The 27054-nt window shown below is 43.9% G+C and overlaps 1 protein-coding gene across 1 annotated transcript in view; it reads right to left on the bottom strand.

Annotated features, from left to right (window-relative positions):
• Positions 1–2821: 2821 nt before the first annotated feature.
• The window catches only part of impdh2 (IMP (inosine 5'-monophosphate) dehydrogenase 2), a 67969-nt gene continuing 43736 nt past the window's right edge, over positions 2822–27054 (bottom strand). Inside the window, exons 9-14 of the mRNA XM_084332717.1 lie at positions 24383–24478; positions 9643–9786; positions 8066–8210; positions 6735–6878; positions 5208–5291; positions 2822–4019 (exon numbers count right to left, since the gene is read on the bottom strand). Coding sequence (XP_084188843.1) covers positions 3998–4019; positions 5208–5291; positions 6735–6878; positions 8066–8210; positions 9643–9786; positions 24383–24478 — 635 coding nt within the window. The 3' untranslated portion in view covers positions 2822–3997. The remainder of the gene's footprint in view (positions 4020–5207; positions 5292–6734; positions 6879–8065; positions 8211–9642; positions 9787–24382; positions 24479–27054) is intronic.

Genomic DNA, 27054 nt, shown 5'->3' with positions numbered 1-27054 from the left:
TGCTCTGTCCCTTCCTGTAGGGCCTCGATGTTGTTCGTCCAGTCCAGTTTACTATCACTTGACCCAGGGTTGTTCCCAGCCTAGTGCGACTCAAGGTTCTTTGGTAGACTATTGCATTGGTCCATTCATTGAAGATGAACGCAATGCGACATCCTTTACTAGGCTCACCCACCAACAGTGCAGGTGCTGAACTGCTGATCCGAATGTATAGGTAAAAACCATATTATGCGTTTTCATCAATAAATAAATGGGCAAAAAGAAGAAGTGTTTAAGGTCCGGTCGGGACCTTTCCTACCCTGAGCGCAGGCCAAGCGAACTGCAATCTGGCTAACAGGGCACCGACGTTGAACACAGCATTCCTGTGTTGACGACGAGGGCAGCGTCGCTGCGCTAACCCAGCCGCTACGGTTCTCTATGTTGACGCAGTCCTCGCTGGCAGGGCTCCCGGTGTAGGTTCGACTAACATCCTCTGTCAAAGATGACGTCGTAGTCAGAGTGTTTTAAGGCATGTTATAGTCATAGCAATGTTCAACAGTGTAGCATCAAGCTAACAGCCGCTCTCGACTGATAGCACCAAGCTAACGTTTCCTAGCCTAGTGACACAACGGGCTAGCGCCGCAGCTAACAGCTGACTGGCTAACAGGTAGGCCACAACTAGCACGCAAGCTAAGCAGCTAACACCTGAACTATACAAAACGACATAACAAGCCACACTTCAGACAGGCCGCCGTCTGAAACCCTCCTCATCCTTTAAGAGAGAAGAGAAAAAGAGATGTCAACACAGTTTACAACGGTGATTTTACCAGACATCCGGCGGAGCCAGCACAAGTCCCATCTGGGCTGCAGCCGACTTGAAAATGGATCTTCCGATAACGAACATCCATACCCACATTTCCTCGTTAGGGTATACTCTCATTTGTATATGAAAGATGGGGCCTGCACGGGACAGAGAAGCATCCGCTCGTCCAGAGAATCCTGGGATCACCAGTTCCTGGTCGCGGCCCACTAGTTGACTATAATGGGCTTCAGACCAAGATCCCCCGCCGTCGCCTAAGAGGCTGAACAGAGGACCCTAATCTGGGGCCGGCTTTCGTAAAAATGGTCAGCTAGCCCCCATAGCACTAACAGACAAGTGGTGCTCACAAGCAAACATTACTCACCCAGGCTTGAAAACCAACCAGTCCCTCACAACAGACTTCCACAGTCCAGCTGCATAGCAGGAGGGTCAAACCCATCCAGCCGCAGCAAAGGAGGACTGCAGTTTGGGGAGTATATTAGCGACGCAAGCCCCTAATACGAAAAAAACAGTGGAGGTTTAGAATGATCATCATCTTCCAGACACTCCAGTAACGAAGACAATATCGCTGTATTTTCTCGAAAATAAAGATATGATGTCAACGTATCTCCTTGTTCTTCCTTTCCTCAGACTAAATATTTTTCTCCACGTCAAGTGGGCATGTGAGCAGCACTAGGCTTGTGGCTGAAATTTGAGAAGGAGATGAGTGTGTGGCCCCACCCCTGCTTATGTAGGTAAGCGGATGGGGGTGTGGCCAGATGAATGCTGGCATGTAAAGGTACATGGTGGAATTTTTTATTCAGTGTATATACGCTGAAGCAAGATATACGCAGACAGGTGCTGAGCAAGCCATAACGCTACAGAACTGTCCACTCTCCTCAAAGTATAAAAAAGGATCAATTAAAAGACTAGCACAACGTGCTAATTAACTTCAATGCTTTGGTGCTAAGCTAAGAGATATGTCAGTCCGATTGATTGACTGCTTCCTGTCCCAAGAACAAATACTAAAATGAGAACCAAAGAAGTACCAAAAGGAATGCAGAAGTTGACTCCTACACGGTGTTCAAGTACATTGTGAAATCAAAACGTTTACAAACCATACCCGAAAGACCTTTGTTAATTCTTGTAAAAAATGGCTGCCACCTCATCTCACACGGAGACAGCACGTGGCACACTGTTGCCTCACAGCCAGGTCCTGGGTTCAAACGCCAGCACGGGGCCTTTCTGTGTGGAGTTTGCATGTTCTCTCCGTGTTTGCGTGAGTTTCCTCCCACACCATAAAGACATGCATGTTAGGCAGGGACTACAGATACTATTTATTAGCTAACTCTGGTACATTTACATTGATGTGGGAACTGAAAATGTCGATTAATGTGCATTGTGCAGTCCCTGGGTAAACATTTTTAAATACAAACTAAAATACAAAAATACAAAGTACAAACTGGTTGTACAGTGATAGGTCTCCAAATATACAGGTAGAGTAACTGAAGCTTACTTGCATTGAGGTTGTCCACTAGACAGCACATGTTCTAACATGTCTATCTGGCTATGGTGTGTCGGCTGAAGAAACATGAGAATCTGAAGCGAACATCACTTAACACCATAATAGAGTATAGGGCTGTGATTATAGAAGATATAATAGGGTTAGGGTGTGGAGCTGTGGCTATAGAATATCTGATACGGTGGGGGTATAGCGCAGTGACTATAATATCAAATAGGGTGAGGGTATAGAGCTGTGACTATAGAAGATATAATAGGGTGAGGGGATATGACAATAGATATAATAGGGTGAGGGGATATGACAATAGATATAATAGGGTGAGGGGCCGTGACTGGGTTGATGAATCTGTGTACCTAGTTCATAATTGTGTCAAATCAAAACTAAACTCGTCACAAATATTGTGATCCAATCTCAAACACACGCACAGGCAAACGTACAGATCCAAATCCTCTCAGCTAAACCTTTTTCGCCGTGTAATAATCACTTTTACAGTTCACCACAAAAGACAACATAACAGCGGCATGTGGAAAAAAAATACGCTTTTATTCATTTATTTTGAATTTTTTCATCTTGAATATTCATCACGTCGGTACATTGGGAACATTTCAGTTGATCAGAAAATGGAAGGCAACAGAAGAACACAGCAATCAATCACACGTACTGACCGACAAACCGGCTCTGCTCTCCCTCCTTACAGAACAGGCAGACTCCAAATACACAGACTACAGAATACACACTCCCAGAGACTCTGGGTGAACCTGGACAATGTAGGCCACACGTAGCAGCCCTGGATTATGTAGCTACATGTAGCAGCCCTGGATTATGTCATCATACATCCTGTGAATGACTCAATGACTTTGCCATCAACAGGGTTGCAAGGCATGAAACAAACCACTTTATCAACTGGCCACAGTGGCCTAGTGGAATTTCACCAGACTGTTATATTTCTTCACAACTTTATTATAAAAAAAAAAAGACTGACACACCCCCCCCGCCGTAGTAGCTAGCAGAATCAGGTTTACGAGCCGCAGCTAAAATTTGCCAACATTTTGCTGGTGGTCAATGTAAATTTCAAGGACCGATAATAATAACGATTAATGATTCATTTATGCGATTAAATCCGGTTGCTGTGGAGCTCCGTGACCCAGCATGAAGTCTTGAAGAGAGCTGTAGCCTGGACGACAGGATTCGCAACCACCCGCAATGCATAGGGAACAGCTGACAGGAAGACCGTTGGATTGTGTGACGTGTAGGGTGTCGTTTGTGTGTGTATAGTTAGTGTCTGTACATGAGAGGGCTTAGGAAGTACAGTATGTCTGCATTTAAAAGGCAAATATAGTGTGTGTGTGTGTGAGAGCTCGACTCAACGTGAAGCCCCAGAATCTCTGTCCGAAGAGCCCAGAACGAGGCAGAAGGATGGGAGCTTCCTCGTGAGGCCAAGCCCAACTTAAGCCTGAAATGTTGCCAATAGACATTTTTTTCAAGAGGCAATTTTTTACTTGAACCCAAAAGCAAATCAAGCAATTAAGAGATGTTTGATAAACTCTGCTCAAATACCAAGGATCCAGGCATACATGTTAACGTTTGTGTGTGCGTGTGTGTATGTGTTTGTGTGTGTGTGTCTGTGCGTGCATGTGTTTGCATAATGCGTTTGCTTGAGGCCCCTCCCATCCACAGGCCACTATGGTCATCTCTCCTCTTTAATACAGACGCTTCTCATAACTGCAGAGAAACACAAAAAGATACAGAGACAAACCGAGGGGAGAGAGAGAGGTGGTTGGGGGTAGAGAAGGGAGGGAGGGGGGAGGAAATGAGCATTAATCATATCAACGTATCACATGACCATCTCGGTGCAGCTTCCTGTTAAAAATATGTGTGGAGAAAAAGGGAACTCTATGCTGCATGTGTTGGTTGGCACTGCTGTGTGTGTGGTTGCATGTGTGTGTGTAGAGAAGGGAGGGGGTGGGGGGGGTAATTGAAAATGTATTAAAAACAGACGTAGACGGACAGACACAGCGGATCAATGTAGCCGTATAACGTTAAATTAAAGGTTTGTAAAACCTGTCCGGTGTCAGCGGTAATAGAGGCGTTGTCATGAGTTTAATAGTCATGGGAAATTCCACATCACTGTGGCAACCCTAGTTGGTTGGTGTTGCTGTGTGTGTGGTCGCACTTGCGTGTGTGTTAATGTGTGTGTGGTCGCACTTGCGTGTGTGTTAATGTGTGTGTGGTTGCATGTGTGTTAGTGTGCGTGTGGTTGCATGTGTGTTAGTGTGTGTGTGGTTGCACATGTGTTAGTGTGTGTGTGGTTGTATGTGTGTTAGTGTGTGTGGTTGCATGTGTGTTAGTGTGTGTGTGGTTGCATGTGTGTTAGTGTGTGTGTGGTTGCACGTGTGTGTGTGTTAGTGTGTTAGTGTGTGTGGTTGCACGTGTGCTAGTGTGTGTGTGGTTGTATGTGTGTGTGTGTTTGCATGTGTGTTAGTGTGTGTGTGGTTGCATGTGTGTTAGTGTGTTAGTGTGTGTGTGTGTGGTTGCACGTGTGTTAGTGTGTGTGTGGTTGTATGTGTTTGCATGTGTGTTAGTGTGTGTGGTTGCACGTGTGTTAGTGTGTGTGTGGTTGTATGTGTGTGTGTGTTTGTGTGTGTGTGTGTTTGCATGTGTGTTAGTGTGTGTGTGGTTGCATGTGCGTTAGTGTGTGTGTGGTTGCATGTGTGTTAGTGTGTGTGGAGATATACAACTAGGAGCTGTGTTACGAGTCACTTGAGTTTCGTTTTTTTTACAATTTACATCCAATCTCCATCAATTCAAATATACTCAAAATGTAAAATCTGAAGATTTCAACTGACCCTGGGGTGTGTGTATGTGTACAGTATGTGTGTATGTGTGCATATGTTTGTGTGTGTATTATACCTGTGCAAGCTGTGGACTCCTCCCTCCATCTGAGCTGACGTTGTTCTCCTCTCAAACTTGAGATCTCCAGAGTACATCATGGCTCTATAGGGGGAAGATAAACAGTGTTACACACAACCTTAGGGGGAAGACATTTACACACTATTTTAGGAGAAAGATGTTCACACATGGACAAAGACCCAACATCAAACCATAGATACTAAGATAACACATTAAAAGTAGCGCTTTTACAGTTCCTGTCTACTAAGTGGGCAGGACTTTTACACAGGCACTACTATCGCTAACACTGAGATCGCTGGACAAGCCTCAAACAAACTTGTTTTGCGCTGAATCTTCAGGTCAGAAAAACATACATTTAGTGTAAACATTTTCAGAACTCCTTCGACCTTCGAAGAGAACAAGGTCAGATATTGATTTCTATGGTAAAGAACCAAAACCTCTACATCCGTCATTGGGGTGAATGGAGCCTGTGCCTGCTCTTAAGGCCACCTAAGGTAAGGGGGTGGGGGGCAGTAGCCCTCCAATGCCACACCTGGTGTAGCTCACAGGACGCATTACAGGAAGGATGAGCTTTAAGATGTCTGATAACGTTACATTACCTCCACTCTGTCTGCACTGCAGCAGCGCTCTCCGCTCGTGGAACGGGATGCCTTAACTAACAGTTAACTAGCCACAACTTCAACATGGCCGTCCGTATTCAATAGTGTTATGAACGCTATGCGAAGTGGGCGACATGTTGGCACAATTTGGAAATGCAAACCGATTTTAAATTTTTATATAAATGCTAAGCAGCTGTATTCCAACGCAACAAACTTTTCATGGTAATAATAGTCCTCTCCTACTCTCTCTCCACTGTTGTCTTCCTGCAACCAGAACAATTTATTATCGGAGTTTGGCCAGGTTGGGAGTATGGACACCATGTTGTGGCCACTGACACACTAGAACCTTTATTGAAAGCTCACTCCCCAAACTCTGATAACAAATTGCTCTGCCTGCGACAACTCAGAGGAATTACTTTCACAGGACATTATGACCGGAGAGATTTAAATATGTTGGAGAAATCTTCCCGGTGAAAAGCGGTAATTACCAGATAACGGAAACCTTGGTGTGAATGTGTGGGTATATCTTTCTGGAAATAAGTAATAAATTATATGTACACAGATGCACTTTGAGTTACATGTGTGTGTGTGTGTCTGTTTATACATAAAATGGTAAATTGTGCATTTATATAGCGCTTTTATCTAAAGCACAATTTGTTCCTCACATTTTTACCCATTCACTCACACACTCACACACCGACGACAGAGGCAACCATGGAAGGTGTCAACCTGCTCATCGGGAGCAATTAGGGGTTAAGTGTGTTGCTCAAGGACACTTCGACACACTGCCCGGGAGGAGCGTGAATCGAACCGGGAACCTCCAGATTACCAGACGACTGCTCTACCTGCCGAGCCACTGTTGCCCCTTGTCATAACACATTTACATACAGCATGTGAGTGTGCGTGCGTCTATGTCCGTGTGTCTTACCGGAGTTGTGTGAGGCTCTTGGATCCTATGTCTTGACAGGAGTGCTGTATGCCTGCTAACAAGTAGGGGATAAACTTGTGGATGGAGCCCTTGTCCTGCACAGCCCCAGATACACCCTGAGCAACCTTGACCTTATCACATTCACTGTGTGGAGAGAGAGGGAGAGAGAGCACAAGGGAGAGGGGAATAAAGGGAGATAGAGGGAGAGAAACAGAGATGGAGGGAGAGACAGAAGACAAGGGAGAGAAGAGAAAGAAAGTAGTTATACAAATTGCAGAATTTAATTATAACCGAAGACAATGTGTTTTGTGTATGTACAATGTGTACAATATGTACAATATCTACCTGAAGTATCTGGTCTATGAGCCCTGGTTCTATATGCATTTACCTGAAGTATCGAGTCTATGAGCCCTGGTTCTATGTGTTTACCTGAAGTATCTGGTCTATGAGCCCTGGTTCTATGTGTTTACCTGAAGTATCTGGTCTATGAGCCCTGGTTCTATGTGTTTACCTGAAGTATCTGGTCTATGAGCCCTGGTTCTATGTGTTTACCTGAAGTATCTGGTCTATGAGTCCTGGTTCTATGTGTTTACCTGAAGTATCTGGTCTATGAGCCCTGGTTCTATGTGTTTACCTGAAGTATCTGGTCTATGAGCCCTGGTTCTATGTGTTTACCTGAAGTATCTGGTATATGAGCCCTGGTTCTATGCGTTTACCTGAAGTATCTGGTCTATGAGCCCTGGTTCTATATGTTTACCTAAAGTATCTGGTCTATGAGCCCTGGTTCTATGTGTTTACCTGAAGTATCTGGTCTATGAGCCCTGGTTCTATGTGTTTACCTGAAGTATCTGGTCTATGAGCCCTGGTTCTATGTGTTTACCTGAAGTATCTGGTCTATGAGTCCTGGTTCTATGTGTTTACCTGAAGTATCTGGTCTATGAGCCCTGGTTCTATATGTTTACCTGAAGTATCTGGTCTATGAGTCCTGGTTCTATGTGTTTACCTGAAGTATCTGGTCTATGAGCCCTGGTTCTATATGTTTACCTGAAGTATCTGGTCTATGAGCCCTGGTTCTATGTGTTTACCTAAAGTATCTGGTATATGAGCCCTGGTTCTATGTGTTTACCTAAAGTATCTGGTATATGAGTCCTGGTTCTATGTGTTTACCTGAAGTATCTGGTCTATGAGTCCTGGTTCTATGTGTTTACCTGAAGTATCTGGTCTATGCGCCCTGGTTCTATATGTTTACCTGAAGTATCTGGTCTATGAGTCCTGGTTCTATGTGTTTACCTGAAGTATCTGGTCTATGAGCCCTGGTTCTATGTGTTTACCTGAAGTATCTGGTCTGGGAGCCCAGGTTCCCGTCCATGGCGTCCAGTGAACCCATGCCTCTGTACTTCTTCAGTCTGATTCCGTCTGAGAAGAAATATTCTCCAGGTGCCTCGCTAGTGGCTGCCAGCAGGGAGCCCATCATCACTAGACAGAGACAAGGAACTTTTATTCACTCAATAGGATACATGAGTAGAGCTCCGGACTCGTGATCAGAAGACCACCGGTTCGAGTCCCGGTCAAGGCTGCTGTCGGAAAGTGGTGTTGTTGACCAGCAGGGGGCACTCTGTCCTCTGGACTAAGTCAGTAACGATGCCCCCGTTACGGTGATAGGGACGCTGTACAGCTGCGAGTGCAGTGTTTCGGATGAGACGCTAAAACGAGGTCCTGACTGAATTCGGTCGTTAAAGAACCCAGAACGCCTATCGTAAAGAGTAAGGGGTTCCTCGACGTTCCTGGCCAAATTCCCAATCAGGTCTCTGACATCAAGGCCACCTAATCAACCCTCCCCCTTAATTGGCTGATATCAATCCCTGGCTCGTGAGCCGTTCAGCCATTGTGTAGTGTGATGCCAGTGTATGGCAGCCATGGAGTTTGGTTGGGTGCTACCAGTGGTGGTGAAGGAGGCCATTTCCCTAACCGGAGTCTGAGAAAAGAGCTATATAAATGTAATTCATTATTATTATTATGGTAGTGTCTAGATCAGGGGTGCGTTGTTGATTTCAAAGCTGGTTGCACGGTGTTTTAATGACACCACGTGCACGCTCCTGCGCATGCGCATACATTTTCCCTCGCATACGCACAGACTAAAGACGATGCCTAATTGCCTCTACGAATGGAATGTAACACATTTCATTCACAAGTTGTGTGAATGTATCTGAGAACGTATTTGAACACACATGACGACCGGCGCTATTGTTATGCAAAGTAGCCAGGTGGGTACTTAGCGAGTTGGCGCATCAGTCGAGTGCAGCGCTTCTGCTCACATAGCCGGTTGCACGGCATGCAACCCCATCCATGAGCAACGCACCCCTGGTCTAGATCCACAGTCTGTGAGTCCGGAGAGATGTTTCCATGGCAAGCGTCACTTTTTGGACTGTAGCTGCTAAACTAACAAGTTAACCTTAACCACCATTAAAAATAAATGTACAAACATCCTTCCCGACTATGGGATCTAGACACTAGCATTATACAAGTACAAGCATTTGTCTAAATGGACCAATAGTGAAGACTGATGTGTGGAGATGTGGAGATATACCAATAGTCTACAGTGCAAAAGAGAGAGAGACACACAGAAAGAGTGACAAATCATGTCATTACACTAATGGGATACAGATACTGGTATTGGATATTGTGCTCAGCCAGGTTAAAATCAGTATCATGATGATAATTCTCCCAACTCTAAAGCCTCCTACAAAGAGCTACGTGTAACATGTCAGAAATAAAAAAGGAACAAGACTTGATTTTCTGTACGTCTGGCACATAGAATCAAGTTCGAGAACTGTTTAATAGGAAATATGGATCAGCAATGATTTTCTTTACAATGACTCCTCTCTCCCTCTCCTTTCGTTTCACACACCTGTGGACGCTCCCAGTGCCAGGGCTTTGGCGATGTGCCCGACTGTCTGGATACCACCGTCGGCTATGACTGGCACACCAAACCGCCGGGCGTACTCAGACACCTTATAGACCGCCGTGGCTTGAGGCCTACCACATGCTAGAACTGAAGAGAGAGAGACACAGAGAGGGAGAGAGAGAGAAACAAGAGGATAGAGAGAAAGAGGGGGAGAGAGAGAAACAGAGGGGGGAGAGAGTGAGAGAGGTGGGGGAGAGGTTGTTAATTATAACAATCATACAGAATTGAGAAATTCACTTGTGTATCTTTAAAGTGATAAGAACCGTAAGATCCTCATTTCTGTTTGTTTTGGTGACATCTAGGGGTGATAAGAGATCATTGCTGTTTCATTTTAGTGTTCTATCTAAATTCATACCAACTCTACAGAGTTCATTCCAAACAAACAGCTGTACTGGTGATGTAAAATGTATGACTTCCTGTGTGTCAGATGGTTTTCCCAGCAATGTATGTACATTTAAAAAAAAAAACTGACAATAAAATAATCTGAATCTATAAAACACAAACACAAATAAATAATGCTTCATGCCTCCATGTGTATTTGTCATATCTTGGGCAATCTGCAGTGTGCACCAGCGTGAAAACAAAGACGTTTTATTTGAGTAAATAAATATTGATACTGGACTGCCAGATGGCAGCAAATATGATCACACCACCCCTCCCCATCCCCCTCCTCCCCACCCGCTAGTGGAAGATGCAAAGCAATTCTCCACTTGCACAACCTGAAAGTCTGCACTTCCGGCTGACTTCCGGTTGCCAATGGTACTTCCTGTCCCATCCAAATACATTGGTTTTAGCTACTTTTCTCCCCTTATTTAAACAACTTTGTCGTCACAGAGAGGCAATGAAACGTTTGTATTATTATAGTATAGAATGTATTTAATAAGCAAACGTTTGTCAGCAGGGTTTTTGGGCTGTATTTCATGTAAAAACGTTCACTGTTAGTTTACTTGCTCACGCTAATTAAGGCTAATACTGGCTAACAGAAGCTAGCGCAAGAAACGACGCCACAAAGTATTGTTTATAGTGCATTTCTTGCCACCTTATAGCATTTGTACATTTGTATGACAGTCTATAATGCTCCCGTGAGGTTTTTCCGGACGTTTTGGTAATGATTTTCACTATAAAATCATATTTCTAAATGACAGGAAGTTGATGAAAACTGTCCGGAATAGCTTTGAGCTAACTATCTTTGCCGATGCATTGCAAGAAACGACGCCGCAAAGTATAGTTTATAGTGCATTTCTTGCCACCTTATAGCATTTGTACATTTGTATGACAGTCTATAATGCTCCCGTGAGGTTTTTCCGGACGTTTTGGTAATGATTTTCACTATAAAATCATATTTCTAAATGACAGGAAGTTGATGAAAACTGTCCGGAATAGCTTTGAGCTAACGATCTTTGCCGATACATTCCATTCTAAACGTAACGTTAGTTGTTCAAAACATTACCCGTCTATATAATTTGTTCCTCAACGTTATATAGACAGGTAATGTTTTGTAAACTAACTGCAGCCTGCTACAGTTAGAAGCTAACGTTAGCCAGCAAGCTGCAGCTTGCTACAGTTAGAAGCTAACGTTAGCCAGCAAGCTGCAGCCTGCTACAGTTAGAAGCTAACGTTAGCCAGCAAGCTGCAGCCTGCTACAGTTAGAAGCTAACGTTAGCCAGCAAGCTGCAGCCTGCTACAGTTAGAAGCTAACGTTAGCCAGCAAGCTGCAGCCTGCTACAGTTAGAAGCTAATGTTGAGGAACAAATTATATAGACGGGTAATGTTTTGAACAACTAACGTTGCATCGTTTCTTGCAATGCATCGGCAAAGATAGTTAGCTCAAAGCTATTCCGGACAGTTTTCATCAACTTCCTGTCATTTAGAAATATGATTTTATAGTGAAAATCATTACCAAAACGTCCGGAAAAACCTCACGGGAGCATTATAGACTGTCATACAAATGTACAAATGCTATAAGGTGGCAAGAAATGCACTATAAACAATACTTTGCGGCGTCGTTTCTTGCGCTAGCTTCTGTTAGCCAGTATTAGCCTTAATTAGCGTGAGCAAGAAAACTAACAGTGAACGTTTTTACATGAAATACAGCCAAAAAACCCTGCTGACAAATGTTTGCTTATTAAATACATTCTATACTATAATAATACAAACGTTTCATTGCCTCTCTGTGACGACAAAGTTGTTTAAATAAGGGGAGAAAAGTAGCTAAAACCAATGTATTTGGATGGGACAGGAAGTACCATTGGCAACCGGAAGTCAGCCGGAAGTGCCTACTTTTAGGTTGTGCAAGTGGAGAATTAACACTCCACGGCACGGACAGCTGCACGGACGGCACGGAGTCTGCAGAGTCGGTAGCTGAGCCTCAAATGTCATCATCTGCAATTAAAATCAAGACGATATCGAGGGGCGACTGCAAGTCCCCTCTGATCGTTCGGAGCGTGCCAACTGTCTCAAACCCTGCCTTCTTTTCTTGATCCTCCAATCACAACGGTTGCTTCGCTCTGAGAAGAGGTTTGACCGATGCATCGTATGATCGTATCGTTACTTATGTGCCATCTTTACAGTGGAAAGTCCTAACATGCGCTACATGTTATCCAACTAATTCTCAATGAATGAATGAACCGTGTTTGAAATATAAATATATAAGTAAATAAATAATAAACCACTGTTGGAGATTCTGTCTAAAGCCGGGACTTGACAGTGAAATATAAATAACTTGTCTTAACCTCTTAACACTTTCCGTGCCAGACCCGATGATAGTCGGGTTAACTCGCCGAACGTTCAGAGCCAGACCCGAGTAAAGTCGGGTTTTGGCAGTTTTTTCTTTTATTCGATATTTCCATTCATTATCCATCCAGGGAGCCTGGTGTTATCATAGGGAATGAGTCTGAGATCCCAAAAGTGCAATACAGCCGCCTGGTAGGATGCGGCCGGTATTGCACACCCTTTGAAACTCTGTGTCTTGGGCTTGAGGAGCGTCAAAAGCTCCAGATGGATGATGTATGGCGGATTATGTTGGCGACACAATCGACACCGATACTGGGACTCGCGATCAGATCATTGGAATATTCTTTTTGGGACACATCCTAGTCAAGGTAAAGGCTATGATATCAATCTTGCGTTGATCAAAGCATGCCTTCATTGCGATCCGAGCGTATGTGTGTAATGCTAGTCCATAACGTATTTCTTTTTCACATATTGAACGATAGATACTCGATGTCAAATGTTTTTTTCCCCACAACGGGTCAAATGCATCTAACATGCTTTGCATCCTCGCCATTTCTTTATGCCCACGTCGCGTTAAATACCGAAATTAACGTTGCGTTAGCGTAAACTAACTAAGCTAAGCTGATCAGAGCCATATAGAAAGAAGGGGGGGGGTTACTGATGGAAACAAGACAAACGTCTTTCTCAGGTCTGCATCCCCTTAACAATTGTATGTATTGAGCCGTACTGTATTGTACCCATTCTGCAATCTGTTAAATAAAGTTTTCATTCATTCATTCATTACTGCATTCTCGAGATAGCTCCACTACCAGGATTTGGCCGGTACTGCACCTTCGGACTCCCAATATGCCTTTTCCAGCTAAAATACAGCTCTGACAGTGAATAGGATATTAATAGAGAAAAAAAAGATAAATGAACCAAAAACAGTGAACAGGAGGTCTATTTGTATTAAAAACAATAGATTGTTTTTCATTTAAATGTCTGGAAGAGCTCAAAAATAAAAATGTCAAATGATATTTCCATTGCCTTTTTTTGTTGTTGATTTAAATGTTACTGATTGTGTTAAATGGGCATATAATATCGTCTCGTATCGATCGCAGGCACCTGAATTGAATCGTATCGTATCGTGGCAGACTTTGTGATATCGGAAAATATCGTATCGTTGTCCAAAGAATCGATATCGTATCGTATCGTGATGAAACTGGTGATTCCCACCCCTAGTCCTTACCTTGTCTCTGGTGTAATGCAAAAAGAAGAATCCAATTATCTGATCGCCATTCCAAGTACTGGTCGCGGTAGTCCGTCCCACGTTATCCGGCATTGCATATGAACAAGGAGGAGGGGGGGGGGCTAGTTGATGCATCGTTGTAAGCGCTTGTCTTGCCGGAGTATTTAAACCCCGCCCGCACGGCTCAGCTTGGCCCAGAAAACAAACTACATTGTTTCAAATGGAGTGAAATAGCGGCCGCAAGGCGTTAGGCGGCGGTATTGACCGTCTGTGATCTCAGACACACTCAGAACAGCCTGCACAGGCTGCCCCGATGAATTATGAATGGCAACAGCGAATAAAAGAAATAACGATCATAACAACGAGTTAATGCGTTGTTGGCGCTCAATGATTGGCGGGTAACAACGAGTTAACTACGAGTTTAATTAGCAGCAATCTAACCGGAAACGGAAACGCGGGGACAGGACGCCGTCATGAAATCATTGTAGTCATATTGTAGTCTTTTAGTCTTATTAACTAAAATATTTTAACAAAATAAAAAGCAGCAGCACTATTGGATAACTGAGTCATGTTTGCTATGTATTTCTTTCTTTAGGGTTGTAGGACATTTGTTTCACAGTTTTAGCATGATGTTTTATAGATGGCTAGGTTAAACACAGGGTTTTGTTTTTAAGAGGGGGGGTTTGATTTGATTGAAGTTTATTTAAAATATGCAACAAACAAACATCAAGTACAGATATAGCCTTAAGCCGTTCAAATAATAAATGTATAATTTTTTTTTAAATAATAATAATCGAAAAGAACCAGGCGGCTGGGTGGCGCAGCGGTCTAAGCGCTCGTCACCAACGCGTGAGACACCGGTATCGAATCCGGCTGTCAGCGTTGCCTCCGGCTTGGGCCGACCGTCATACTCAATTGGCAGAGTCAGCGGGAGGGAAGTCGATGGGTGGTAATCTGGTCGTTGTAAACAGCGACTCCTACAGGTCGGTCAGGGCACCTGCACAGCAAGGGGGTAGTATGAGCCTCCCACACGTTACACCTCGCCAATGAGAGTCAGGCGCTGGCAGGTGAAAAGATGTGGCTGGCTGACTCTGCATGTATCGGAGGGGACATGCGATATTCTTCAACCCTCCCTACGACCGACCAGTGGGGGGCACATGCAAGCAACGATCAAGACAGGGGAGGGGGGAATTGGCATGACTAAATTGGGATGGGAGAAAAAACAGAAAAAGGAGAAAAAGTGGATCAAAATTTTTTTAATAATCTAAAAGAACCGATAAGAGTATTGATAAAGTACCGAACCATTAAGCAGTATCGATAAGAGTAGTAGTATTGATAAAATCCGAACGATACCCATCCCTACCCTTTACTATCACACAACCGACGGCGATGCTCCATCATTAGCATCATTAGCTCCGCGGAGCTAATGATGGAGCATCGCCGTCGGTTGTGTGATAGTAAAGGGTTAACCTTCTGTTGTGTGGCAGTGAAAGGGTTAAAAACACCAACTTGATATCAGAGAAGTGACTAACGAGGAGAGACTCACGTCCGATACGTCTCACTCTCCGATCCCACGTCTCACTCTCCGATCCCACACGCTGCAGAGACCCGAGACTTGTCAGATAGATGGACGAAAATCCATCAAACTAAATAATCACAAACACTCTTAACCCTTTCACTACCACACTACAGAGGGTTAACCTTTCACTACCACACTACATACGGTTACCCGTCTGTAGTGTGGTAGTGAAAGGGTTAACCTTCTGTAGTGTGGTTGTGAAAGGGTTAACCCTTTGTCGTGTGGTAGTGAAAAGGTTAAAAGAACATGAAATGGTGAGGAATGCGTCAGGAGAGAGGCTTCTGAAAGACATACTCAAAGACATGCTGAGAATGTTAGTCACACACACACACAGTGAGTAATGGGTGGGAATTGGGAACACTGGGAAGGGGACACGTCAGTGTTATTGATTCGATGGCTGTTTGAAAAAAAAAAATGTCAACAAGGAATTTTAAACCAACTACATCAGTAGACGATTGCCGTAAATATTGTAATACCACCCGCCGTCAAGTCTGCTGCCCCCCCCCCCCCCCCCCCCCGCAAGATAACATCTGGCGCCTAGACAGATCAATTCCAATACTGTACGTGGCGGAAAAATCAATCCCAATCAGCAGAACCACAAGGCTAAATGGCGTTTCCCCGATTGGGAAATATCTTTACAATCATTTCGCTCAACGGGATTATGATACAATCAAACAGGGCCAATGTGACAAAATAAACAGCCGATATGAAGCAAACCAGAATCAACCGGTACATTGGTACAGCAAGGTGACATTGGATTAGTTTGATTTTAAGTGACTGGACGGAACGGCTTTGATCCGGTTTTCACCGCTTTGTTGAGTCATGCCGACATAAAAAGTAAATATAAAAATATAAAAAATGTAAATAGACAAAAGAAAACTTACCGGGTCATGAATCAAACATACACTATGTTTTACTGCCACAAGAGAGCAGGGAAGTTATCTGCCTGGCTGACTAATTGGGGAATGCTCGTTTTACAAGGAAGCTTCTACAAAAAGATTGAAGTTCCTGTCCTATCCCACATTTTCTATATTACGAAGGTTTGGTCACTGGTTAAAAATAAATAAATCACTTCCGAGTCTGATCTGGGACCAGTATTATTCTACAGTGGGTTGCTTGGTCAATAGAATCCTGGTCCCAGTGGTCGCCTATCCTCCACCTTGTTGTCAAGGAAACGCCATCGATGTCTAAGACGTGACTTTCAGGAGATTGGGCTAAAGCTCCTGTCTGTCCAGTACAAAATGGGTGAAACATGTACATAGTGAGACGGCCAATCAGATCTGGGGGGTGGAACATGTGCATAGTGAGACGGCCAATCAGATCTGGGGGGTGGAACATGTGCATAGTGAGACGGCGCCTACATAGTGTTGTATCCCCTACTGCAGTGGTCACCAACCTTTTTAAGCCCAAGATCACCTTTTTTTTTTGTGAAGGCAAGATCTACCTATTGAAGCGTTGAGAGAAAAAGACAGCCAAGATTGTACTTTAAACTAAATGACTTTTATTTGCCTGTATTCTAATTACATGCAATGCTTTGGTCCAACATTAAAACGTCAAAGTAGAACTATTTTGTAATTTCTCAGTCAGTGCTAAGTGCAGTCATCTTATGCAGCATCACTTTTCACATCAAAACAAAAGTAGAACTGTAATGTGGACTTTCTCATATTATTAACATTGACAAACATATTTACAATTAGCATTTTATAAAGTAGAACTGTATTGTGTACTTTCTCAGTCAGTGCTAAGTGCAGCATTACTTTTCACATCAAAACAAAAGTAGAACTAGGGATGCACCGAATGGGAAATTCTTGGCCGAAACAGATACCGAAAATAGGAAACAGTTGGCCGAAAACCGAAAGGCAAACAGTACTGTATTTGCAAATCTGGTATGTCATAAATGTATAGATGTAGCAGTACTGTCTATCTGTATGTCATGTATGTCATATATGTCCTGATGAATTGAAAATGGGGGACCCTGATGTAAACAAGACGAAAGTCTTTCTCTGGTCTGCATCCCCTTAACAATTGTGTGTATTGAGCTGTACTGTATTGTACCCATTCTGCAATCTGTTAATAAAGTTTTCAATCAATCAATCAGAGAGAGAGAGAAAAGAGAGAGAGAGAGAGAGAGAGAGAGAGAGAGAGAGAGAGAGAGAGAGGCGGACATCTGTGCTCTACTGAGCACACCTTTCTAGTCCCCAGATGACTTTGGCACAGTAGACAGCGTCAATGTGAGAGAAACAATCCCTCCCCCTCTCGCTCTGAATAATATGCATATTAGATCACTCAGTGATATATATAGTAAATAAGGATAAAGTATGTTAAAGACGCATTTATTGGACTCGTTGCGCGCGGAGTTTACATACTGTAGAAACAGCGCGACTCCCGAGGAGATGCATTGCTCCCGAGTCCCAAGAGGAGTATCACGCAGGACAGACAGCGTCAATGTGAGAGAAACAATCCCTCCCCCTCTCGCTCTGAATAATATGCATATTAGATCACTCAGTGATATATATAGTAAATAAGGATAAAGTATGTTAAAGACGCATTTATTGGACTTGTTGCGCGCGGAGTTTACATACTGTAGAAACAGCGCGACTCCCGAGGAGATGCATTGCTCCCGAGTCCCAAGAGGAGTATCACGCAGGACTGAAGAGCTCACAGCGAGCATGTAATGAATCCGCGTTTTGATGACATCATCACAACAACACGCGTTAGGTTGCTTCTGTTTCGGTGATATATTTTAGGTGAAAAAACTCTTTCGGCCGAAAGCCGAAAGGCCATTTTTGGCCATTTTCGGCCGAAAACTTTCGGTGGCCGAATTTTCGGTGCACCCCTAAGTAGAACTGTAATGTGTACTTTCTCAGTCAGTGCTAAGTGCAGTCAGTGCTAAGTGCAGCATCATTTTCACATCAAAACAAAAGTAGAACTGTATGTGTACTTTCTCAGTCAGTGCTAAGTGCAGCATCACTTTTCACATCAAAACAAAGGTAGAACTGTAATGTGGACTCTCAGGGTAAGATCTTAAAAAAAAAAAAAAAAAAAAAAAAAATTATGGAAAGATCTATAGGGACAGTCTCAAAGATCGACCAGTCGATCAAGATCGACGGGTTGGTGACCACTGCCCTACTGTATGTTCTCTCCATGAGGTACAATGTGTTTTAGCTGCATGTGTGTGGAGGGTAATTTCAGTGTCTTCACATGCAGTCGGACTGCTAAACTCTCATTGACTGTCCCCTCACGTGCACCATGCACCTTACCTGGACTTGATTATGACTATTATGTTTACCGCTCATCATGCACTTTAAAATATTTCTGTTATATGTACAGTGTTATGTTATATGTTACATGTATGGTTGTACTACGGTCATGTGGGAGCTCCCCTGAAATTTCGTTGTATACTTTGTGTGCAATGACAATTAAGTCTATTCTATTCTAATCTATTCTATTAACTCAGACCTATTCGTAGCATCACTTTACATTAGAGATGCTCGATATTGGCTTTTTTACCGATACCGATATTGTCCAACTCTTAATTTCCGATACTGTTATCAACCGATATCAACCGATACCGATATATGCAGGGTTTCACCCCCAAAAAATGGAATAATTTCAGGTAATTAACATTACATATCTCTTGTTGTGGAATTAACACAACATTATGCATACTTTTGACAATAAATAAAATCAGAATTTGTTCTTACTTGCTTGCCTGGGTAAATAAAGGTTATAGAAATGTAAAAAAAGAAAACAGATACAGATATCCTCCGATATCACATTTTAATGCCGATATCGGCCGATAATATCGGTAGGCCGATAATATCGGACATCCCTACTTTACATACTTTAAAGAAGGCTCTCATTTGGATACACTATATCACCTTGCTTAAAAGGCATACCAAGTAGTTTCAGACACTCAACAATGTGGTGTTGATTAGGGCTGAGCCCAAACGTTCAAATGTTCGAACCTTCGTTCGTTACGTTGGCATTCGAATCTTAATTAATGGGTTCGAACCTCCGCTTTTTTATTTATTTTAATTTTTCAATTTCCGTTTTAATATTTATTTATTTATTTTACACTAAAAATATATATCAGAATGTGATATATATCAGAATATCACAGTACTATGTTGTGTTTACAATAATTCGAAAGTCACGCGTGAACACAGACACAACAACACAGTCTAGTCAAGATGAGGAAATTAATCGTCATACATTATCAGGAAATTAATCAATCATGCAAAAAAGAGCGAGTTGAGTGACTCACACTCACCGTCTTATTTCATAATACGTTTCCGAATGGACGTTTGGATTAAACCAAGTGTATGCAGTGATGCTGGACTTTCCCAGCGGAACACAAGTTACTTAACGTTACACAGGTATGTTATGCACGTTAATTAAGCTATGCACTTTTAGCTGGCTAACGTTAAGATAGCAGGAGCCGTCGGGCAACTAAGATGTTGTTTCAACAAATTTATTCACAAAATGGATTACCATCTAAACGTTATTGAAGCCTCCCGTGCTACGTTAAATGCGTAAATGTGCGCTATGTGAGACTACTGTCGACTCAAGACTCGACAGTACTGAACCAGAAAAATTATTTAGGAGCAAATGTTTTGCATGATTAACACTTTGAATGCCCAACCCGAGTTCTCGGGTTTACCCCCCGCGGGTTGAATGCCCATAACGAGAATATTCGTTTTTTCTCGTTTTTTTAAAATTTTATTAGCGATCTGAATTCATATTTCATCAACCGAGTCTACCGTTGGTAAATCAGCCACCCCAGGCGCTCAGATGTGAAAAAAGCGCCCCCTATCGTCTCCCAGATGGTAATTCACCCTTTTGGATTGGACTCAATGAAAATGCATGGGGGAAAAAAACCCGGACTCCACATTTTACTTCTCACGCATGTAACCGGGGCCGATCAGCTTCATGCTGGACCCTCAGCACAGCGTGTATACGCTGTTTTACAGTATACGCGTGGGATCAATAAAAGGATCGATTCTTGGAATGGTCGATCAGGAATTGGAATAATCCATTTGGATACCATCTGATCTCAGGTAAGGAATCTATTTTACCAGTCTTAGGATAATCAGACCCGTTTTCACGGAGATATAAGCTTTCCCTATATGTGATATGGCTGTTTTGACTGTGTGAGTGATCAGGAAATAAGATAATCGATTTACAGTGTGCATACGTACACATATACTATCGATAATCTAGCGTTTATTTGAAAACGATTCATAAATAGGCCGAACAATGACAATATTCTAGAATATTACAGTACATCAACGTTTATCAGGGATTCTTTTTTTTCTTCTTGAAAACGAGGGCTTTTCAAAATGCTATAAAACGGAAATGAACCGATAAAAAAACAATCCGCTTCGACAATGTTGACTGGAAATGGGTCATTGATAATGCGACGGGCAGATTAGACACATAGCCATAATTTTAAACATAGATTAGGCGATATTAACATTAACATTGAAGTGGTTGCTGGGCATTCAAGGGGGTAAAAAGGAAAACACGGCCGGCTCTGAAAGTGTTAAAAACAATGGTTCGAACGTCTGTTCGAAAAACACTGGCGAAAGTTCGATTCCCAAAAAACGCTCTAGTGTTGATATAGGAAAGCTGACGTTGTTCAGATCAAACTGTCAAACTAGACCATGCAGATCAAATATGACTCAAGATCTAGCAATATCCTATCAAACTTACCACTAAAAAATGTTCTACTCATTATACCTTTAAAATACTTTGGGTGAACAATAAGCCCAGATGGTGGATTTTCATTCATTGTCTTTGTTTTTCTAACAGCGGCGGCCACTACTGCTGAATGAATGCATGTATGAAGGACACAGAGAGGTAGGCGCGTCACTCTGGATGACAGATTAGTGAACCACACAGGAACAAGCATCCAAAACCCCAAGACACTCAAGGCCAGCTTCTTAAAGGATAAGGCCAGTGTAATTATTGTGTCAGCATAGCCTATGAAAATACCAAAACTTACAAGGTATTTTTTCTACTTACAAAGTATGGTCCATGTAGCCAACACCAGATTATAGCTCAAATCCAGAAGCCATAGGACTCCATTGTTGTAAAAAAAAAAAATTACTTTGGTCGACATAATCCACTGTTGCAATGAACATGGGCATTGTACTTTATCCTAGACTCTAATGTGCAATGCGCATTTTGTTATTACAATGCCACAGTTTTTCCACAATAATACATTATGATATTTAAAGCTGGAAACGTGTTTGCAAGCTGTATTTAAAAAAAGGGGCATTTCATTAAAAAAAACAATGCTGGTTTGTTTTGCACATAATCTCACACACATCGCTTTGGGTTATTGAAAAGCGCTATATAAATTAAATAAATTATCGCAAAACTCTCAACAGTTTTGCACACAGTTAGTTCGACAATTACTGAGAGTAAATTAGTTTGAATATGGCCACCAGTGATGTAATCTGAGACACTGGATCCTTGTGTTGTGTTAATTACAGCTCCATGAAATTATGTAGATGAAAGAATAGCAATACCTCGTTTTATAGGGACTGCTACCTTATCATTTCATTGAGCTGTAATTAACACAACACAAGGATTCAATGTCCTCTTTTTCTCCAGAACTCATTTAACGGTCAAACTAAATTAATGTGTGCAAAACTAGAGCTAAAAGATTTTAGCGCACAATAGAAATATGCGGCTTCCTGGTTGAGAGCTCCTAAGAGTAGGCGAGTATAGGGAGATTAGAATAATCGTATTGTAGGTTTTGGTCTTTTCGTAGGCTATGTTGACAAGAAATTATTTGATTACACTGGCCTTCTCCTCTAAAGAAAAACACCACCACTATTACTACTGATGCAGAGCTGTTAACCAATCAGTTACTGCAGGCTGTGCTGTGGGGGGGGGAAGGGCGGGCACAGTGTGGTAGTGGAGCCAATGGGAGCCTAGCGCAGGCCGAGGGGGGGAGGGACTTACATGAGTATCCTGTAACAGTGCTTGGGATTTTGGGGCTGTGGAGCTTTATTGCCGGTGGAACACTGAGGGGCGCTAGACACACACAGGCCAGGGGGGGAGGGAAGGAAGGAAAGAAGAGAGAGGAGGAAAGGAGAGAAAGAGGAAAGAGAAGAAAAAAATGGGGGAAGAGAAAGAAGCAGAAATGATGGATAAAGTGGGAAAGAAAAATACACTCACTCACACCATGGGGATGCAGGAAGGAGGAGGGGGGCAGGTAGATAAAAAATAGGACAGATAAAAGAGAGAAACAGGAAGAAAGACAAAGAGTGATGAGAAATAAGAAGGGGAGGAACGAGGGGAAAGACGAGGACAGAGACGGAGACAGGAAGACACAGAAAATAAACAATGAGAAAGTCTACCTTCTCTTTCTATTTCTAACCAAGAGGCAAAACGCACAGCTGTGCTCCCTGTGCTGTGCTCCCTGTGCTGTGCTCCCTGTGCTGTGCTCCCTGTGCTGTGCTCCCTGTGCTCCCTGTGCTGTGCTCCCTGTGCTGTGCTCCCTGTGCTCCCTGTGCTGTGCTCCCTGTGCTCCGCTCCCTGTGCTGTGCTCCGCTCCCTGTGCTGTGCTCCCTGTGCTGTGCTCCCTGTGCTGTGCTCCCTGTGCTGTGCTCCCTGTGCTGTGCTCCCTGTGCTGTGCTCCCTGTGCTGTGCTCCCTGTGCTGTGCTCCCTGTGCTGTGCTCCCTGTGCTCCCTGTGCTGTGCTCCCTGTGCTGTGCTCCCTGTGCTCCCTGTGCTGTGCTCCCTGTGCTGTGCTCCCTGTGCTCCGCTCCCTGTGCTGTGCTCCCTGTGCTGTGCTCCGCTCCCTGTGCTCCCTATGCTCCCTGTGCTGTGCTCCCTGTGCTGTGCTCCGCTCCCTGTGCTCCGCTCCCTGTGCTCCGCTCCCTGTGCTCCGCTCCCTATGCTCCCTGTGCTGTGCTCCCTGTGCTGTGCTCCCTGTGCTGTGCTCCCTGTGCTCCCTATGCTCCATGTGCTGTTCTCCCTGTGCTGTGCTCCCTATGCTCCCTGTGCTGTGCTCCCTATGCTCCCTGTGCTGTGCTCCCTATGCTCCCTGTGCTGTGCTCCCTGTGCTCCGCTCCCTGTGCTGTGCTCCCTGTGCTGTGCTCCCTGTGCTGTGCTCCCTGTGCTCCCTGTGCTCCCTATGCTCCCTGTGCTCCCTATGCTCCCTGTGCTCCCTATGCTGTGCTCCCTGTGCTCCGCTCCCTGTGCTCCGCTCCCTGTGCTCCCTGTGCTGTGCTCCCTGTGCTGTGCTCCCTGTGCTCCGCTCCCTGTGCTGTGCTCCCTGTGCTGTGCTCCCTGTGCTCCCTGTGCTGTGCTCCCTGTGCTGTGCTCCCTGTGCTCCCTGTGCTGTGCTCCCTGTGCTGTGCTCCCTGTGCTGTGCTCCCTGTGCTGTGCTCCCTGTGCTGTGCTCCCTGTGCTGTGCTCCCTGTGCTGTGCTCCCTGTGCTCCGCTCCCTGTGCTCCCTGTGCTGTGCTCCCTGTGCTGTAGTCTGATATTCAAAGTGACGTAGGTCCACTGCTGTTGATGGGTTCATTTGTGTAAACTGCACTGCGACTGATGTCAAAGCTTTTTCCCCCGATGTTCAATGAATTGAACAAATTGGATTCCCTTATATATTTGACTGACAAATGGAAAACAATTGTGCAATTATGATTTTTTGTTTAGTTAAGGCGAGTGCTTCACACTTTTTTGGGGGTTGGGAGGGGGAGGGGGTGGTTGGTTAACAGATTTGAATAGAACATTAGAACGTCGACATGCCCTCAGATGCCCATCCATCCCTACTGAACTAACTTGGGTTATCCTTCTCTCGCAGAGGCTTTATTAGAACAGCGCAACCAGCGAGGATGTCGGCGACAGGTGGGAAGTTCCGTCTAGGGGCGGGCCTTTCTGAGGCAAATCATGGTCTCTCTCTGTCCGATGGGAGTTCTCATGAGCGCTGGCGTGCTTCTATACGAGAAGGCTCACCTCGGTTAACACTTGGGAATAATGAAACCTCGTCACCACGGCAACCACACGGTTTGAACAGACCGGATGAAAAGCGCTGGGGAGGGGGGACAGTGAGCCGAGGCTGGCTGTGTGTGTGTGAGACTGGAGGGTTTGCCGGTCAGCATCAGTGACAGTCAGTCACTCACCTTCTTGCGTGATGCAGATGGAGCCACTGCCCATTCCCACTCTCAAGGCGTCTACTCCTGCATCGATCAGGTTCTTAGCCTGAGCCGCTGTTACAACTGGGGGGGGGGGGGAGAGAGAGAGAGAGAGAGAGAGAGAGAGAGAGAGAGAGAGAGAACACAGAGAGAAAGTGAAGAGAGAGAGAGAGAGAGAGAGAGAGAGAGAGAGAGAGAGCGAGAGCGAGAGCGAGAGAGAGAGAGAGAGAGAGAGAACACAGAGAGAAAGTGAAGAGAGAAATGGTTATTTGGAAGATTCCCGGTTAGACTCCGGCTTCTCCCGGCAGCAAATGGAAGTGTCCTCCCCTCACTTAAAAGCACTAAATAAATGAAGTCCATTTGCCATTTACAAACACAAATAATAAAACCAATTGATTTTGTGACAAATATAGAGCAGGGAGGAGAGAGCGGGAGAAGAGAGAGACAGAGGTAGTGAAAGTCTATTCATGTATGAGTGTGTGTGTGTGTGTGTGGTTTTTGAGTAAACACCACTAGTGTTTGAGAGCGTGTTTGAATGTTTTCAGTGTGCACCCGGTGTAATAGTTAACTTATGATGTAGGATGATGGTCAAATGTCTAATGCAAATGCAATTTGCAAATAGTATAGACAGATTAGCAAGATAGGTAGTAGTATAAGAATAGTATTAGGGGGGCGGCCGGGTGGCGCAGCGGACTAAGCGTCTGCCCACCACCACAGAGACAGTGGGATCGAATCCAGCTGTGGTGCTTCCGGGTTGGCCGACCGTCCATACTAACACAATTGGCAGTGTTAGAGGGTGGGAAACCCGCCGAGGGTGGGTCCTGGTCGTTGTAAACAGCGACTCCTACAGTTCGGTCGGGGCGCCTGCACAGCGAGGGAAAGACCTGGGGGAGGTAGTGTGATCCTTCCACACGTTACACTCTCCCAGTGAGAGTCCGCGCTGAAAAGGTGGAAAGAAGTGGTTGATTGGCTGCACATGTGTCGGAGGAAGCATGTGATAGCCTCCACTCTCCCAGACTGACGGTAGGGGGTAAGTGCGCGACGACCAGGAAGGGGATTGGCATAACGACTAACATTGGGATGGGAGAAAAACGGAAAAAGGAGGGGTGAAAAAGATCAATAAAAAAATAAGAATAGTATTAGGGTACATAGTAAAAAGGTTGGAGGGTTAGTATTTGTTTGTTTTTCCTCCAGATAACTACTAATAAACATCTGTGTTGAACTAGTCAACGCCTCCTGGTTTTTACATAATCATCCCCATTCAAGAAAAGCAATGTATGATGTGTGTGCCTGTCTGTCTTTGAGAGTGTGTGTGTGTGTGTCCCAATTCCTCCCAATGACCTGTACCTCTGATTATACAATGGCATGCAAATTTCTTGATTCTGATTGGCTGAAACACTTGTTTCAGACGTTGTTATTTCTCATAACACACTCCACGTGATCCCAGAACCTGCCCACAACCGAATTACTTTGTTTCCGAATCACTCCGCCGTTCATTCTTTTACTGAATGAAACCAAGATGGCGGACAATAATCTTTATGAATGGATGTATTGATTCAGTCATAACGACTCATTCAAAATAGATACATTTAAAAACAAAATATAAATCGGGGGGGGGGGGGGGGGCACTGGCAGTTGCAGAATCCGACTCCTCTCGGGTGAACGCGCAGGCACTCTATCAGCCTATCCAGCATGTAATAGAACTCAACTCGTTATTATTGGCGCATAGATTGCAGAAATACGGGAACGTTTTGATTTATATTCGAAGCTGTAAGCAGAATACAAGTCATAGGAACACCCACGATAGTGTTCTTCCCCCTTCCTACTGTATAAGAAAGAATTAAAAACGCATTGCAAGGAGAACAGAGGTTATTTGTTTCGTGTGATTTAAAAAACGCTGTATTAAAAGAACCAATATAAGGATCCACGCGAGCTTTCTACTGTGGGTACATCTTGGCGTCCCGCAACTATTCCCCAATCACTTCTATCACCGAAAATGCTTAGAAAAGGAAAGCCGGCGGTTGTTATTTAGTATATAATACACTCCACGTGACCCCAGAACCTCAATGTAAATAAACCATAATCACCCTACAAAAACAGTACTGTATTTGTAAATCTGGTATTTCATAAATGTATAGATGTACTGTAGCAGTACTGTCTATCTGTATGTCATGTATGTCATATGTTATGATGCATTGAAAATGGGGGACCCTGATGTAAACAAGACGAAAGTCTTTCTCTGGTCTGCATCCCCTTAACAATTGTGTGTATTGAGCTGTACTGTATTGTACCCATTCTGCAATCTGGTAATAACATAATCAATCAATCATTCCAATAACAACCGCTAACTTCACTGTTAGATGGCATGCTTTGAAGCAACCTATGTATGAATGTAGCACTGTCTATCTGTAATAACATTTTCAATCAATCAATCAATCAATCCAATAACAACCGCTAACTTCACTGTTAGATGGCATGCTTTGAAACACTGCACCTCCCAGCTGCTTCTAGACACGGAGGCAACTTCTTTTTTTTTTACCTACTTTTTCTGCGGATGGTTGTGTGAATAAATCTCCATTATGCTTCAATTAATGTGTGTTTATTGTATAGCAATAAGGTTGGATGAATTCGGCAATTGTATAAAAGACATTACACCACTA

Source organism: Notolepis coatsorum (assembly GCF_963971535.1).
Source record: "Notolepis coatsorum genome assembly, chromosome: 17".
NCBI classification, from domain to species: domain Eukaryota; kingdom Metazoa; phylum Chordata; class Actinopteri; order Aulopiformes; family Paralepididae; genus Notolepis; species Notolepis coatsorum.
The sequence above is the reverse complement of the archived record's forward strand: the minus strand, read 5'-3'. Positions and strand labels throughout refer to the sequence as shown.